Here is an 18,526-nt window from a genome sequence, read left to right as displayed (position 1 = left end):
AAAGAAAACTTCCAATTTTTTCCAGCTGCCTTTTAGGCTTCCAGTAAAAAGCCTGCCCAAACAGTAAGTCCTGTGTGCAATTGTTCATGGTCTCGCTGTAGCTTGCTATGCGTGGTTGCAGTTGTTACTGTGCATTAGAGGTGCAAAAATCCCAGATCATTTGTGCCCCAGATGATATTGGAAAGCACACTCTATTCTGAAGGGGTGTTATTAGCAGCCTCTTCCCTACCAGGAAGCAGGTATGTTCAGCAGTGGAGTCAGTTTGTATGAAGATTTTAGGAATAAGTTTATTCCTGTAATATTCCTATACCACTTGGCAGCAGTGGGGCTCAGAAATGAAGAAATGAAAATGAAAAAAATAATTAGGCACTCTAGGAAGGTAGCTCTGAAAAGGAGAGATACTACTCCATGGAGATGGATAGATTTGGCTATGAGTAGGCTGTAGTTCCTGCTTCTTGAAGTCCACAGCTGAGTTCTGAGAATCATTATTGTTTGTTTTCTTCAGCAATAAGAAAATTACTCTGAGCAATCTGGTGTAGTGGAAGGTGTCCCTGTCCATGGCAGGGGGGCTGGAACAAGATGATCTTTAAGGTCTCTTTCTACCCAAACAATTCTGTGATTGAATTACCAATGTTTTTACTGTAGTTTACAWTTTTTTCCTTGCTACAAAACTAGCGAGCCAAGTTAGTAATTAGGCAATTSTACAGCAATCTGAAGAGCTTGTACCTCTGTTGGAAAGATATGAAATATAAGCATTTGTCAATATCAGCCAAAAGGTTTAGAAAAGGTTTTCACTCCATTTGAMATGATGAAAAGCAGCATGAACTACCTGTTAGGTTAAGACATTGGATTGTTATTCCTCATTCAACATTAAATGATCCTAGAAAATGATGCCTTCTTTCTCATATTTAACTTAAAAATCCCCTATTCTCCCCCACCAAGTCCCCACTCCCCCACCAATCTGAGGCCCAGTCTTTGTCTATACCTAGACCTATAAAAATYCCCCTTTTTTGTAGGAAAAGTGAACAAAGTAGAAAAGTAACAATGTTATCCTGAGCAATTAGGAGCCTTTGTTCTCTGGACTGCCTCGCTTTTTTCTTTTGAAACAATGCAGCCCTTTCACAATGGAAACAAAATGGGAAGTGGGTAAAGCAGACTGACAGCTCTTTTCTGTGCTATTTCATCTTCAGTGACTTAGTAATATCTCGGTACATTTGCATAAAACAAAGCTGATGTAATATTCCCATTGTTAAGAGCAAAATAAAATAATACATTTTTTCTAATTCTGTTACCTGAGAAAGTGTTTGTCTGCCTGATACCACTCCCAATTTTTTTAAAGAGCATAGCAATGGTTTCTTAAAGCTTTGGCAATCATCTCCCATGTATTAAGGGCTATTGCATTGTAAATAATGGAAAATTCTAGCTTGTTTTAAATGACACATTTCTAATTGCTTATTACTAATTGTGAGGAACTAAATCCAGAGAGGAATAACATGTACACAGACATGTGAACGTATATACATGCAGTGCAGTGTGGTTAATATCACCAAAACTTGGGTCTCACAGAGCCTAGAACAAGAAATCATCTCCCAAGTCAGTGAATTCAGGTCTCTACCTTTGAATGTAAATAACAGCTTTAAAGGAGTCATCTCCTGTAAAACTGTGTCAAACCTGTCATGTTCTGCTGGGAAAAAGCCTATGTGGCATTAACCTAAACTCCACTTTAATCAAAATAATGCTCTAGTAGTCAGTGAAATCCTCACACTCCCATCATCTCTGAGCAGACCCACCAAGCAAGTCCTTGAACAGTGTATATTTTTAGCCAATGGCTTGGTCGTAGGGCTTGGCTCTGGAGGTTAAGGAGGTTGACCRAAGTGGAACAACTGGACTAGACTTTGGCAGCCAAAGCCCACAGGAACTGTGTTCTTTGGGGAGAAGTAACACCTTTAAAATTGTTCTTTCTCTTTTCTGTTTGAAAAGATGATTGGGGTTTATTTACAGCTGAGAAGAGAGTTTTTTCTCTTACCTTTCTACACTGGGATATACTAAATATTTTAGATTTGAAGTATTTGGAGGCTGGAGCAGCTCAAAATCAGGAATTGATAACTGAAACTATGTGTCAGGGTTTGTTTCTGTTTTTCAGTCTCYTTTCTAAAACACATCTTATTTGACAGATTTGTTTTCACTGTGTGCTTCTATTTTACTTTCACATCAAGCCAAAAGGACGACATTTCTGCTGAGACTAGTACAGAGCCAATGCTGCGGCAGAAGGTTGGGGAAAAAAAWTGTTTTTTTACTGATTAGAGTTACTGATGAAATTCCCATGGCAGAGTGTTGRCCCTAGGATCTGCAAATGGAACATTTCTTGTGGTTGTCCTTCAAGCAAATCTCGGCTGTCACAGGCATGCCCATGTGGACAGTGTGGATTGGAATTGCCAAATGGAGACATCATTGGTTAGAAACACAACTTTGTTCACTGTTGATTTACTGAAGCTGATCTGGCCTCCCTAAGGAGCTGATACCATGGAGCTTCAGATGGCATCCTGAGAGTTATTTTCTATGCTGTATTTGTCCATGGGAATAGAAAGGGCTGGCCACTGCAGGCTAATTCTTCACCAAATGCCAGTCAGGTTAGATGTGATGCACATGATTTGGACAAAGAAGTAAAGGCAAGATGGTAACAGCCTGAAAACAGTCAAAGGAAACTAAAAGGAATGTCCACTTGCAGACTTGTTTTCCAACAGAACTAGTAGAAGTCCCATCTTAAGTGTCAACCTGACAAAACATACCTGAATTTGTTCACTGGAGTTTGCCCTGTTATTGTGTGTTCCTTTCTACATGTCTATTTTCTGTGTTCCAATCTACACCGAACTTTTGCAGTTTGTGAAGCCACCCCAGACTCTGAAGTCTTGTTTTGCTGATGGAAGTAAATGAAAATSCCTTTAAAGACAGGACAGCCTGCTGTTCTTTACCCCATTCTCTGCTTCTGCACACAGCACCATGAAAAGAGTCTTTATGGGAAGCTGATCATGTTTGCTGCACTTAGAAGAAAAAAAAGCATTTTGTTCATAATCCACTGTCACACCAGCACATTGTTTTGTTTCTGATGACGGGCATTTTCCTAAATCTGTCATCTGCAGTCAGACAAACATATTTTGCAGCTTGCATTGCATCTGAGATGTTACTGCTTCACATAGTATTTTGTTCCTTTGGCTTCAGGCAAACAAATAGTTTGATGCAAAGGAAATAAAAGAAAAATATAAGACAGAAGGTTGCTATCAAGGTCAGAATAAAGATCAGCTGTCTCAAAACAACCTCAACACCCCTTCTGTTGCCTTCACTAGGAATCACAAAATAGGTGTTTGCTGAGGGTAGTTCAGTGAAAAAAAATCTCATTCAACTCTGTGATGATACTGCTAGGGGATAACTCTAGAACAGAAACAGAAATCTAGAGAAGAAAGGAAAGCAAAATAGACCTGAAGTGAAGGAGTCTGAACCCAGGATAGGGGGAGAATGTAGCCTGAAGGCAAAATAGAACAGAAACCAGATTGTGAGGATCACCAATCTCTGCAGTAATGCAAGGCGACTGTGTTTCTCTTATTAGGTCCGTTCAGTGTTTGTACAGAGGACCTTTCTTTACAGCTCCAGCTTTCTACTACGTTTTTCATCCTGCCAGCCCTGTCTTGCATACCTGGCCCAGAGCAAACAAGGCAAAAAGTCTAATTAACTTCTGACATCCCAGGAGTAAAAGAGGCCACTGTATCCTCACCAGAGATGTCACTTTGATTACACTGCACTCACATAGGACAGAGGCATGGTAAGAGCATCCATGGGCTAGTCAACGTGCATTTGGGGTCCAGAGATTTCAATCTATTAGAGGCTTCCTTGTTKGTGCAGTTCTTAGCTAGAATGCTGCTCCCTACACTGAATTCTGTGTCCAGTAACAGACTGTTGCAGCAGCAGTTGTCCTGTCTACTGAGGATGTGGATTCCTCACTGCAGCACCATGAGGCTTAGTCACTGACAAGTATCAGTTGTGTCTCTGTCCTCTCCTGGAGGGAGCTGGGCAAGAAGGGCTGTGCTTGGGAAGAGTTGCCATGTGCTTGCTGTAGGAGACAGGGTCCAGATCAGCAGCTTTCTGGTTCTCAGTCACTGTGAGAGCTCACTGCAAACACAGCCCTGCTGGAGGAAATCCTTTCTCCCATGGAGTTACCTTTCACCATTTTTTGGAAAGGCTCTGCTGAGCCACAAAAATTCATCCAGAAGCTTTGGGCTCATTTATGTGTGGAAGAGGTGATGGAAATTRCAAGACTTCCTGTGGCAGAAATGCTGGATAAAGTGTTTTGCAGCATGCTTATACYTTGTCCAAAACTGTTAGACACTTTTTAAGTCACTGTCAGTTAGAAAAGGTGAACACCCAAATGCTTATTCTTAAACATCTTTTATAATAATGAACAAAATCCCTGGTAGTTTGATTTTGACATTGTACTTTTTGARATGGTATCTAACTGTATCTTCTGGAGATTCAGATATTATTCATGGTTATTTTTAAATTGTGCCTTGGGTATGGATTCTTTTAGGTTCAAAATTGTCTAGCAAAGTGTCCACTGCAGATCATGTAATGTTTGGCTAAAAATGAGCYCTTTTTGCTTTGTCGCTGTATTTCCCTCTGTACCTCATTCAGATGCTGAACTTATTTTCTACCTTCTGCTCTCACTGTTCCTTGCTAAACAGATTCTCCTCTCATGCTACTCTTACTCTTTTTGCTCTTATCCTGTTACTTAAGATCCTAACCATCTTACTGTGGATTTTCAGCATGATTACTTGTTTTCTAATGTCTCCAAACAAAATACAAGAAACTTCCTTTGCCTGTTAATTGCACTAGTGCTAATTTGTGGAAAAAATTCACTTATAAAATTTAAAAGCCTCTTCAAGCATCGGGATGTTGCAAGATGTTAGCCTGAGGTTTAAAATATCAGAGAAGTTACAATGCATTTGTTTGGTTGCTTGGRTCTTTGAATCCTGTTCTCTGCTTTATAGTGTATATATAAATGCACTGATGGGTCTTAATGGCTCTTATACAGCCTGTGAAAAACAATGCTGCTCTGAAGAGGATRAATTAAAGGTAAGAGAATGATAATGGCAGAGCTAGAGGCAAGCTGGGCAGAGATGGTGCAGCCAAGGTCACATTGACACATAGCGAAATGTAGGGAGCTGGGGCTGGCCCTGACTCCCACTCTTCTGCCATCCCTGGAGCCACAGTGAGCTGCCACAGCTTGATGTGGAATCCAGGCTCTCAGCATCCAGCAGACCCCAGGAGAGTCTCTCCCCATCCCTACTACAAGTTCACTTGACTGTGGGGTGATACGAACCTTCTGTCAGGCATATTAGTGTTGTCTCTGATTTAGCAACATCAAACATCTTGGGGGTTCGAGTGAGCCTGCCTGCCCTGTATGCCTGCTTTTCCTGCACACAGAGTGGGAAACTTCTAATTTTGTCTGTTATATATTGGGAATCTTGCACCAYGAGCACAGTCAGAACTGAAACCAAGAGCTGTGAATTGCACCTGGTTAAATATCCCTGAGCTTTGCTGGCCCCTGCATTGCTCAGCTGAGTGCTGTGTCTCACATGGGAACACACCCACTGATGGGACAAACAGGTGACAGCCTAATGTCTGGTTTGTCCCTCCTAGCCTGTTAACATGCCAGCCTAACAAATTCACTGGTCAGTGCTGTGATGGGAATAAGCACGCAGATTCCTGATGAAACACTACAAAGAAAACAAACTGAAAGTAGGGCCAGCCTTATCCAGTGCTATTTATAACTGAGCTCTGCTTCCTTCAGATAAATCTAAGTCTCTGAAGCATGAGTGATGCACAAGCCTCAGGCTGGCCCTTTGCCCTGATTCAGTGGCACTCCCATGGCCATGCTCTCTGCTTACTGCCAAGTCCGTCCCACTATCACTAAATGTGCTCTTTAGCAGGAAAGGTTTTGCTACCCTTTTTCTGCACCCGAATTTGTGGATGGTCTGATGCAGTGAGCCTGATTCCTTTCTCCTATCAGCTGACCTTGCACTCTTGAGTTCGTTGGTGCCCAAGAGGTGCAGCCTGGTCCTCTGAGTCCCAGGAAGATCCCATCAAGGTGGAGGACACTTGATTTAAGTGTAGGAGGAGTGCTTTTCTGAAGAGGAGTGTTTATGGGAGTTTATCTTAGGATGTTTCCTCATTGCTGTTGAGGTTATCTAGTTATTTTCCCACAGCTATCAGGAAGTTTTCAAGGATTTTGGAGGAGAAAACCCTGAGAGTGCTTGTAGTAAAACTTGTAAGTAGCTTTATGGTACCAGGAGAGAAATAATTTGCAAAATTATTAGATGGGAAGTTCCTGGTATTGCCCGTAGACAGAACAACTATATTCTACCAGATAAGCCCAGTATTTGGTAGTACCCAAAAATAGAGTCATCATCCAGCCTCATGCCCATGATGCAGGTTCCTGACGTCCTGCAGCTGAGGGCTGCTCCTGGACCACCCAGGCAGTGCTGGGCTGTGTCCTCTGTTCCAGCGGGTTTTGAGATTCTTTTCTTTATCATAGGAATTCTGAAAGAACTCTTCCTCCTGAATCTTTGCTTGGTGAGATAYGATCCTGCCAAGCTGTCTGCCTTGGTTGCTGCCTGATTTCTTTGTAGATAAAGYAGCAGCCTTCATTTTAGCACCTGTTTAGTGTTAGCAAGGCTGTCAGCCACGCTGACTCCCTAACTGCCATGTTCATTATCACAAACATACACCGGATAAAGTAGGGAAATATCTGAGTAAATCCCTGCCTCTGCTACAGACAGGATGGCAGGGAGTCCTTTAGGTCAGAGCTGCTCATGAAAGATGTAAGAGAAATGCAGGAACCCCAGACTGACTGAGGACATTGGAATCTTTRAACATCTTCATATTCATCAGATGTCTAAACCATTTATTCTCTGAGGCAAACACGACAGCCAAATATTTAAATATAACTGACTCACCTTAGAAGGAGCTACTCCTTGCAGACCTTACCTCTTCAATGGTTTCTATCATGGAGGAACATTTACTTCCTAAGCAAATTGATCTGATCCATTCTGTCTTGTTGCATGATTTAATGGTAAAGTGTCAATAAATTTTTCTACAAAAGACAGAATAATACTTAGAACCCTCCTTTGCTTAGCAGCTCCCTTATCTGCAGATTCCTGTCATAGCTGAAACATTTGCATTTAAAAGAAAACCCAGATTGTAAGATAGGAACATTTTTCAATGAATTTATTTTTAAGTAACAAGTAATTTTCATTTATCTCTCCCCATCAGCTTTTCCTCACACTCAAAAGACTTGTTTGCTATACAAAGCTGTCTCATCTATTGCACTGAACAAAGCAGTCACAGTGTGATTGAACGTGACACACAGTAAACATGTGAGAAGTGAGACTGAATTTAAAATTAAACTGAACCTTCCTTTCTGGAAGTAGGGAACTGTTTGTGAGCCCCAGAAATGAGAAGCAGCAGAGGCCTTGAAAGAGTCCTCTTCTTCTCATCATGCTATCACATTCCTGAAGTGTTTTCTTCCAAATGATACTGGGCAGTCTAGCTGGCTTCCCCAGTACTCACAGACTACAGTAATTGCTTTCTGCATCTTACATGGTACACTTCTTAATACATGTGAAATTATTTCTGTGCCACTCCAGCAGAATCACTTTGCTGATTCCCTCACCAGCCACTAATCCTTTTCTCTACTTCTGTTCCTTAGCCAGAAATTCCCTATTTTCTACAGGTTTAATGCTTTCTTCTTCCTGTCTGTGTCCCTCTGCCCTTGTATGTATCACATTTCACCTTATAATTTTCAGATTACGTCTTCAGTTTTTCAAGATAAGTTTGAGTCCTTATCCTACTGGGATCCTATGTCTTTCAACTGTGTCACCTGCAAATATTCTGTGTATTTTGCAATTCAATATGCAACTTACTAATGAAAATATTGTATAGAACTGAACCCAGGATAGTCCCTTATGGGAACTATCTAGAGATGTTCTCCCAGCTGATAAAAAATCACTGACTAACTCATGGAAATCCATTTTCAAGCACTCATCCACTTCATAATATTGTCAAAAGCCTTACAAAATTCAAGATAACAAATCTACTCTTTCTTTTAGACCTGTTACCCTGAAAATGGAGGAAATAAATTTGATTTGACAAGGTCTTTTCTTGACAAGCCCATATTCACCAGTCCTCATTTTCTTATCCTGTACATAYGTGTGGATGATTTAGTACTTTGTTCCAGCTCTTAAGCTCAGGATTAGGCTGACTCATCCACTGTCCTTTAACCTATCCTTCAAGACAGGGTTTGCTTTGTGTTTCCTGTGGGCATTTTTGCTGTGCTGCTATTCCCCAGGACCTCTCCTCTCTTCTAGTTTTCATAGCTAATTGCTATGAAATTCAGAGATTGCTTCTCCTGCACCCTTAAACACCCTAGGCTGAATTTCATCAGGCCTTACAGAGTCAGACATATCTGCCTGTGCTCCTTAAAGTTAATTTTGTTAAATGTCTAGTTACAGTTTATCTTTTTATGCAGTTCTGAAAGAAGGAAGGCCTTAATACTTCTGTTTTACTTGTAGTTCAATGTAGGACTTGCCTTCCTTTAAACAATAAATGGAGGAAGATGCTCAGATGAGCCTKTCTGTGATATATGATTTTGCCTCCATGCAGGCATCAGCCTCCTGGCCTGAAAAGTAATTTTCCCCTCAAAAGAGTCTCCACATCCTCCCCATGGAGATGCAGTGGCATTTCAGGTAGTGGCAGAAATGTGTGCCCTAAGTCATGAGGGGGGATGTGCTTTTCACCATGAAGTTCCTGGATGTGCAAAGACTCTGGAGTGTGACAGTGGCTGCCCAGCTCTCACATATGGCAGGGTAGCATATGGCATTCTTGATCTTGGATGTGGCTTCTCCTCTTGGGTTGCAGCATCATTCACTGTGTTTATATCAGCACTTYTCTAGGTTGCAGGGGTGTGGATTTGGACAGGAAATATTCTTTCACAACAGGGCTTCTGAGGGAAAAAAAACCCAAGTACTCATATCTTCTATAACAATGTTGACCAAAACTCTTCTTTTTTATTTATAAAAAATTTTTGAGATTTTTCATTCTTACTAGACATTCCACAACAGAAATGCTGTTTCCCCATGTAACAGACAATTCCAAAAATTGTACAGATGCAGACCAAGAATCTCTTTTGCTGAGTGTTCATCACAGGGCAGGACCCCTTTATGCTCTACCCTGACATACTGGCTCAAACATGGGCATGCTGGTGACTCCATGGTTCTGGTCCCCCTCACTGAAGGACCAGCTGGGCATTCCAGGGTTTCTCCCTGCCTGCCTGCCTGTGTTTATCTTTGGCAGGAAGTCCACACCTATACATAACCAGAGCCAAATTTTCTCCTCAGTGGTACCATATGCCCCAAGTGGAAGCAGGGCCCAGGAGCTCTTTCTTCACCAACTGTAGACTTAGCCAAAGAGTCTGACTGGGCTGCTTTGACCTTTGACCAGGCTCCACTCAGTTATTACAGCTTTTTAAAATCTACACTATTGCCCTGAGTCAAAATGAGTCATCTGGACAAAGCTCACTTTTTGCCTTTATCCCAAATAACCRTGGTAAGAAGTGAAGCTTTCTATCTTTCTTCCTCCCACCTCTATGTAGGATAACTTGTATTGCTGTCCATGTTGGCACTGGGGAGGGGCTCCAGATATTGCCCTGTTCCTCTAAACCTTGCTTTTCCTGTCTCTCAATGTGTAAAAACTGATGCTGGAGTTACTTTGCTTGTGAGTGAAGTATCCTGTACCTTCTAGATGGCCGAGTGAATAATTTTTGCGGTGTCTCTTGTGACTGATTGCAGGAGAGCAGCCTTGCTTTTTGCTTGYACTCCTCAGGATGTCTGGCCTTGCTTTCGCCTGGGTAGCTTATGGAGGATCCTCTGTGCGGTGTCAAGGTTCACTTATGGCGTCAGGCATGATAAAGCAACAAATGCAGAATAGCTAGCAATGTCCTTGATGGAGGACATTTGGGAACTTTTTGTAGACGTGCTGCTTTGTCTCAGCAGCAAGGAGGGACAAACTATTTGCACCAGCAAAACAAAAAGTGAGTGGACTCTGGATAAACTGAGCGTCAAAGCAGAGCAGCAGATCCCTTGGCAAACAGCATAGATAAGTGACCCAGGGAGGAGAATAAACAAAAAAAAATGGCAATTTGTCATTGACAGGAAAAGAATGTGAAAGATTTTTTCTCTGCTGGTAATACTTGATGTTTTTGGATGTTGTTTTGCTGAAAGTTGCTATCAGTAACCAACAAGAAACACATTTGGAGGTGACAGAGTGAGGAAATAGAACTGCTTATTGGTTCAAATCAGAGACTACTGTAAGGGAGTCCAGGAGAATATTTGCACCAGAGAATACATGGGAAATCAGACTGGTTTCAGAGGATGTGACTTGTGGAGCAATTTATTGTAGATCAGCACTTCAGCGTGAGCCCTCAGCATGATGCTGAGGCAGACAAAAATGCAGGCTAGATGTGAAATGAGAAAGTGTTTACTACACAGACCAAAGATGCCCACAGCTGGACTAACTTGCCCAGGTTTAGATAGATATTCCCAACTGGAGTTTTGTCTGTCTTACTCTATGTCTATGAGAATCCATACGGTGTTCATCTGTCAGCTGAGGTCCTGGGTCTTTGTGCAATGGATCCATCAGAGTTTGTGCTCTTGCTAAATCACAGCACATGTTCAGCTCGTCCACCTCAAGAGAGCCCCAGAGCTCTTCTGGCACTTTGCTTTGGCCCAGGCTGTGTGTACTGACACAGGAAATATGGTTTGGACGTGGTTTTTGTCTGTGCTTGGCTGCCAGGTCAGGCACAGCAAGAGAGAGATGAGGGCTGATTCCCTTGCTYAAGGAGCAGACGTTTGCCAGTGGTAAGCCTTGAGCAAAAGCCTTGAGCCAGTGTGAATGTAAGCAGAAGTGTCTGAATCACCCAGCTTACCTTATGTGACCAAGGTATGCGCAAAAGAGGGYGGCTGGGTGAGCCCAGAGGGGCTGGGAAGCACTTGTGATCCTGTGGTGCACGCCTGAGCCTCTGCAAGAGTGTGTGGMTCTGTTCAGCTAAGGAGGCATATGAGTGAAATCCCTGAGCTGCTGGGCTGGGCAGAATTGCAGGGTCTCTGAGAGATGCTTGTACAGCCACATCTACAGCTCGATTGTGACTTACAAAGAAACCCCTGAGGCACAGAAMCAAAGGCATGCCTAAAGCTGAGTATTAGGGAAAAGCACAAACATAAATTAATAAAAAGAAGTGAACGTGAAAAGTGAGCTGTGGTTATCCTGASTCTTAAAAGGGAGAGCGAAAACATTTGGGAAGTGTACAAGTAGTTAAAAGGAATGGAAAAGTTAAAGGAATGAAGAATATAGTCTCATTACTAAAGCAAGCTTTCAGCCGCTACTGAGTGGTTTGAATAGGATGAAATATTTGATGCTGTATTGTTTAATCTTACATTAAGTGGCTGACTCTGGCTGCTTAGTGTGCTAAATGTAACGAGAGCATAAAAGCACAGGTCAGAATAAGGGAAGAGCATAATAAAGAATATTTAGATGAGACAAGATCTTGCCCATCAGCAAGATCACATTAAACATACCCTGGAGTAATTAAAGAAATAGCCAGAGCAATTTCAAGCCATTACATGCAATTGAGAGAGTTTTGGGGCTACATCTGTCCTGCATTTTAGGCAGAGCCCAGGGTTTATGTGCAAGCTCATTTACAGCATCTGAGCTTAGTGAGTACCTTGACCCAGAGGCAGGGTTGGGATGTGCTCTGGGACATGGATGAGGGCAAGCACCACTCTGCTGTCACCTTKGGACTCACACCCATACATGTACCTTTGACATGGGCAGATTGAAATATGGAAGTCTACTGTCATCAATCCCCAGACACTTTTCAGGGATGCTGTGGAACCTATGTCTGGCAGAAAGATTTCTGCAGGTGCTTTCCTCAAAGGGCCTGTCCTTSTATGCAGGAGGAACAGCAGCATGGACAGAGTACTGGAACCAGAAAACAGTGTCTGGACCATTTACCCAGCTAAAGGCACCCAAAGCCAACTATAGGGACTCAAAAAGTGTGGATAACAGCACAGCAGTGCATCAGGCTGCACTCTGGCCTGTAGGACAAGCATAACCAAGGAAAGGAGGAAAGATCTCGAAGAGCTGGAAGGAGTGGAAAAATGTCTGGAGGAAAATGATAGGAATTGGACCCAGAGAATTACTGACCAGTCAGACCGATTTCRAAGACTGGGAAAGCTCTTGAATAAATGACAACACTGTTGGTAAATGTCTAGATAATAAGGTGATTCAGAGAAGCTGACATGGATTTGTCCAGAATAGATTATCGAGCCAGTGTTATTTCTTTCCTTTTTTTTCCGGAGAAATGGGCCTCATGAATAAGGGAGAGGCAATCAAGGTTATCACCTCTATCCATCTTGACTTGACTAAAGCTTTTGATCCAGGCTTACACAGTGACATACATATAACCAAAGTAAAGAAATATGATTTAGGTAAAATCACCATAGAGAGGCTACTTAGGTGGCTCAGGCAGTGTGCTCAGAGAGCAGTTATAGAGCTCACTGTCAGACTCTGAAAGTGCTTCAAGAGAGACTCTCCACTGTCACTTCTGGGTTTTTTTTTGATCAATACTTTCATTAACAACTCGAATTACAGAATAGGAAAGCCCCCCCGGGAGGACAAGGCACTTTGCAGGACATGATTATGTTCAAAATTATCTTGATAAATTGCAAGAAAGGCCCAAAATCAATATGATGAAATTCAATAAAGACAAGAGCAAATACTGCATTTAGAGAGGGAAAACTAAATGCACAGATACGAAGTAAGAAATGGCTGGTTCGGCAGCAGGGTGCCCAAGGGGAAGCACAGCAGATCACCACCAATGATCAGCAATGCAATGCTGTTACAGAAAGACATCTGTCATTCTAATTAATTAGCAAGAATATATGAGAGAAAGGTTGTAACTCCTGCCTCAGGGTGGCCCTGTACCATGTGTTCACAGCTGCAGAGCTGGGCTGAAGGGGAAAAGGAGGGATGATGAAGACTTGGGTCCTGAAGGCAGTGCCTGGAAGCAACAGTCGAGGCAATTGATTTGAATTGGGGTAAAAAAGAGGGTAAAAAGAGAAAGAAACAATGACACAACTTTCTCTTGCTCTTTTGAAGACTATTATAAAAAGGAATAAACATTGTTCTTTGCATCCACTGGGGAGATGGTAAGGAGTAATTGGCTTGGCTCTTGGCAAAGGARATCTGTATATGGGCAATTAAGCACAGATGTATCCACGGGAAGGTTGTTGAGTACCTGYTGTTGAAGGCTTGTGAGAGCAACCTATTGAATGGATTGTCACCAGAGGCAGGGGAGTGTCTGGCCATGCCTCAGAGGAGAGTAGATATGCTTTTTGGGTCCTTCCAAATCCTGCATTGCCATGACAGCTTTGCCTAGAAATRTACTGGTAGCCAAGTTGGCACTGGAAGGAATTTGTCTCCAGGTCATATTGACATGAACTTTCCTCAGCAGCCTGAGGAGTTGTTTGTGTGCCAGAATCATCTGAGTGTTTTGCCTGTCCTGTTCATGGAAGGGTGACCTGGGGGGGGATTTGATAATGCCTTTGTCTGTCCTYGTCTCTACCTGGGGAATATTTTGTTAGTCTTCTTCAGGCACTGAGTGACAAAAATTTGGCCTTATTTCATTTAGGGCAGGTGTCAGCAGGGCCATGGTACTGCAATGCTGACAAAGGAGCCCTTGAGAGATAATTAATAGAAAGGRAAGAAATTGCTCATCAGTTGATGTGCATATGTTGCATGTGGCACCCCACATCMGAGTTTTGGCAAGCCTAGGGCGAGCCAGATGTGTGTTTGCAGTAGCTGGTGCCTGCACCACAYTCCAGCCAGCCTCCTGGCCAGGGTGATTTTGACCAATTGTATTCTGTCAGTGCAAGTGACTAACAGCCTCTGTCCCATGAAAACGGATCAAGCKTTACTTCTTTCATAGGGATGACATCAGAAACATGGGTGTTTTTAAATCAGATTGGATAAATGGTCTAATCTCCTGCTGGACAGGAGCCATTACCAGATGCCACAGATAAAAATGATAGTATTCTCTTGCTACAAATGAATGGATTATTACCCTGCTAACCTGCTGTACATAATAATGAACATGCAGGCCTTAATATTTATTTTTCTGTACATAAATAATGTTTTGAATAGTCCCATCTTCTTTATAAATAAATAAGCTTTAAGAAATCTGAAATGGTAGGCTGTTCTTGTAGTGATGAGTTTAACACACTAATTTTGCACTACAAAAATAGTCAGGTTAAAGATCACTAAAAAAAATGTTTTGCTTTTGTTACAGTTCTCTTCATGATCAGAGACAGAAACCGCCTGCTGTTTCGTATTTGCTTGTCTCTTCTCTGCTGTTTACACACACTATCCTTGCTCATATGCTTCTTTACTCTTACTGCATCATAATTGAACTTTTGCTCTAAATTGTTTCACACAGCCAAAAATCCTTGGTTGATTATCTGATGCTTCAGGGGAAGAATTAACTTCTTGCCACTGTGCAGACAGTTGCCTGATTCTCTCCTCAAATGCTCCACCCCTCACAGCACGGATACTGCTAATGACAGAAGGTTGTGCCATGTTGACAAGCCTGTGGGAGCAGAGAAAAGGCCAGTTCTGAGCAGATGCCCGATTTGATTGCAGTATCATGAGGGCTAATTACTCTAATAAGCATTTACGGGATTCAGAGATCAGGAGGAAAAAGATCACAAACACGATTAAGGTGTCAGAGTTGTTGAAGGAAAATTGAAAGTATTAAGTGCCAATTTCGGGTTTCTGAAATTCAAGCTAACATCACTGAGAGCTGTTAATAGTCATCTGAGGGCAGAGCCTTGTGTCCCTGAGAGTCTGTTTTTCAATCTGTACAAAAAGTACCTAACTCAAGTACTGCTGACTGCTTTGAATATTGGAGCAAGAGTACCCCAAGCAAATCAGYCTGCTTGCTTTTTGGGGCTGGTGACTCCACCTATCTATGTAATGGAGGAAGGGAAGGGAAGTATCTGTGATGCCTAACTGAATACTGACATTAGAAAACTTGTATAGRTCTCCATCAGAAAGAGGGCATTTGGAGTGGGCAGACCCTGGGTAAAGCTCTTTGCTTTGGAAATGCTGAAAGGAATTAGGTTGGATAAAGCTCCCATGAGCTTATGATAGCTCTTGTGCTGTTGGTCCCCTCCAGACAAGGTTCTTGCAACACTTTGTGTTGATGTAGACRTCAGGACTCAGGAGTTGTATCTGCACAGGATGATGGGGATGGGCCATAGCTGCTAAACCTTCATCCATTTCCCACTGGTATGATGGGCTGGGAAGTTTTTCTCAAATATTAGAAAGGCAAACTGAAGAGAAAGAACATGATTCAGAGAAAAACTGTGCTGGACATACGCATAGAAACACTGTGCTGTCAGACAATTTTAGAGTGACATTTAAAAAATCTGCTTTCAAAGCATGACCCTTTTACTGTGCCCAGGATGAGGCATATTGGACATGTTTTTATAACCAGTTCCCCTGAGCTCTGCATTTCTCACCTTGAATTAAAACTCCTCACTGCACCAACTCCTTCATCTGAAGGAGCTGCTGGTGACTGTCGCTGCCAGCAGTAGCTCATGATCCTAGGGAGAAGTTCCTGGAATAGATATATCCAGAACATTTTGTGCACAACGGGTCAGCCTTGGCAATCACTGTCCTGTTAAACTTGCCTTTTATTCATTAACCATTTTATTTTGGGTCATATTAAATTAAAAGCCAGATAGCAGAAGTAGTTCTACATTCCTTTAAAGCCAGATAACAGAAGTAGTTCTACATGGTGACTTACAATTTCAGCTGGGCAAGGATGTTCAAAGGTATATGCCACTCAGAGCTCTTCAGTTGTATCTTACAAGCATGAAACTAGCATTTTGATGTATTCTCAGATGGATTCCTTTTACATTGTAYTTTTCCTTCCTGTGAACAGGAAGGAAACCTGTTCAGTGGAGGGTTAACTACTCTTTGTTGAGTCTCTTGCTTAATTTTCATGCTCCACAGAACTTCACAGTATGAGCAATTTTACAAAAGAGAATTAACAGTTTTGCCCAAGGAACTGTCATAGGTATATCCAATCTGTGTAATTAAAGTATTGAGAATGCTGTTTGTTTTCTGGAATAGGTATGCATTACGTAAGTGGTCATGGATAGAGTATTTGGTAAGCTCTGGGATAATCATACCCATTTATCATGTCTATGGGAYGATGTTTAGGGTACTTTATCTGCTCCACTGCTTGAACAGGAACAGATATACCTTTGAAAAGCTCCACAGAACCTTCTAAAGTGCTTGTCCCCATCCTGAACTGACAGATGCCAACAGGAGTGTGTGCTGACAGACCCAGTGACAAGTCATTCTTTTCCCTTCAGTCTGATTGAATTCCCAGATCTGAAAATCGAGCGTTCTTAATGCTTTTGGTCTAACTGAAATGTCTCTTCTAAACTGTAAGCCATTTATCTGAGTTCTAATCTCTCCTGCTGAGCTGTCACAGTCAAAAGGCAAATCTCCTTACCAGGCAGACAGATGCTCTGAAGGTGTAGGGAGGATTTCTGTTTCAATGAAGAAGTTTTCACCTCCCTGAAACAGAAGTGCCCCAAGGACCCATGTCACATGTTGCTTGCAAGGGCTTGCTTGCAATCCTCATAGGGGCAGAAAGCTAATTTGAGGTTGTCTCGCTGAAGGGAAGCCATATGGCACCACTCTTGGAGGAATTAGTCAAATGTGAAGGGCAAGGCTGGTGTTTGAAGACCTTTGTGTGGCACCACTGGTGGTGTTTGGAGGTGTCTTTATCCCCTCGCTGGAGTATCCTGCAGGAGACTGATGGACAGGAGTGCTGGGGACAATTCTCAAACTGTGGGTGGAGAGAAGTGTTCACACATGCAAGCCTCAGGGGTGCAAACCAGCTGCTCCTTAGGAAGGATTTCAGAAGACGTCACTGAGGCCATGAGACTCTGTTCTACTAATGTTGAATGCCCTGTGCTGTCTGGGACTGTCTTTTCATTTCTTTTTGTTTTAAGGTCAAGTGGCAGAAGGATGACATGGACGGCAATGCCAACTTCTTCTCCGTCTCCTCGGATGGGCGGATTGTTTCGTGGACTTTAGTTAAGGTAAACAGTGGGTGACAGTTTCTTTTTCCAGTCAAATTATAACCAATTGCCTCAAAAGTTCAGTGATTCATTAGTGTTATTTTTGTTTCTGATGAGCCAGGTTTGAAAAGAAATGTTAGCAATAGCAGGTGGTGCAGTCACAGCTGGATCTGGAGCTCCATGTTAAACTCTGAAATGAAGCAGTCAGCCTACTCCTTGTCAGGTCCTAACCTTCATCCTGCCTGCACCTGTAGYATCCCATGGGCCTGAAAATGAGAAAACAGTATCCTGCTTGGCAGCAGCAGGAATTCARGACTGCTTCTTGTCCTCAAACTTTCTTTGTCCCAGAAGGATCAGCCAGAGACAGAGCAGAATGATTTATTCCACAGCTTCAAGATTCTCATCCCCAAAATGCTCCCCTACAGATTGCAATTCGGAATGGGAGATGATCAATTTAAATTTCTCCCCATGTGGGACAGAACGAGTAGTAGAGAGTAAACTCACATTTGCAGTGGGATGGCAGCATGCTATCAGACAGACAGAGGGTTTCTCCCTGCCATGACATTGCCAGCTCACACTCGATACAACTTTTTTAAATTAGTTTGCATGCCGTGCCTTTGTTCACTTTTCATTTTGGGGTATATTTAAATATGTTGATAGAAACCTAGAATTACTATCCCAAAATGACCCTTAGATTTATGTCTCTGAATCCTAATATGGTTTTTTTTCTGTTGGCTATTTCATTTTACRTTTGAAGATTTCAAATCTCTTGCTAAAAAATAATTGTATTGCCCTAAATAAGAGTTTGAAGCAGCTGTCCCATTATTCCCCAACAAAAGAAGAAATTTCTTTGTGTCCTAGGATACTAATTTTTCAATCTGTTATACCAAGCTATCAAGGCTTGCCTGTTCTGAAATTTTTAGGCCTTGCTGCCATGGCAGGGATTAATTTCTAGCATTAGATGTAAATCTTAACCTTGTGTTCAGTTCAAGAACAGGAGTGTCTCCTGATGAAGTGTAAGCACATGCAGTTGGCCCAGATTTTGAAGTTATTTTTTAATAGACTTTTCCAGGTTCATACATGCAGCTTCAGAATCAAAAATCCCTTCTGCAAGTGTGTCCCAAGTCCTTTTCCTAAAAGAGCTCCCTAGACAGGGACAGACTAAGAGTGTCCCAGTACTCAACTCCTATTTTATCCCCTGAATAGGGGTGCCCAAAAGGTTGGTATTGAAGTGAACAGCACATGCCTGCAGTCAAACACATCCA

General features: G+C 42.3%; 1 protein-coding gene across 1 annotated transcript in view; it reads left to right on the top strand.

The window, feature by feature from the left end:
* DNAI1 (dynein axonemal intermediate chain 1) overlaps window positions 1-18,526 on the top strand; it is a 135,547-nt gene that overhangs the window by 61,949 nt on the left and 55,072 nt on the right. The window contains exon 14 of the mRNA XM_057369673.1: window positions 17,193-17,282. Within this exon, the coding sequence (XP_057225656.1) occupies window positions 17,193-17,282 (90 nt within the window). The remainder of the gene's footprint in view (window positions 1-17,192; window positions 17,283-18,526) is intronic.

This window comes from Malurus melanocephalus, unplaced genomic scaffold (assembly GCF_030028575.1).
Source record: "Malurus melanocephalus ecotype Western Australia unplaced genomic scaffold, MMel_1.1 scaffold_113, whole genome shotgun sequence".
In the NCBI taxonomy this organism is placed as follows: domain Eukaryota; kingdom Metazoa; phylum Chordata; class Aves; order Passeriformes; family Maluridae; genus Malurus; species Malurus melanocephalus.
This window is presented reverse-complemented; position numbering and strand designations above follow the sequence as displayed.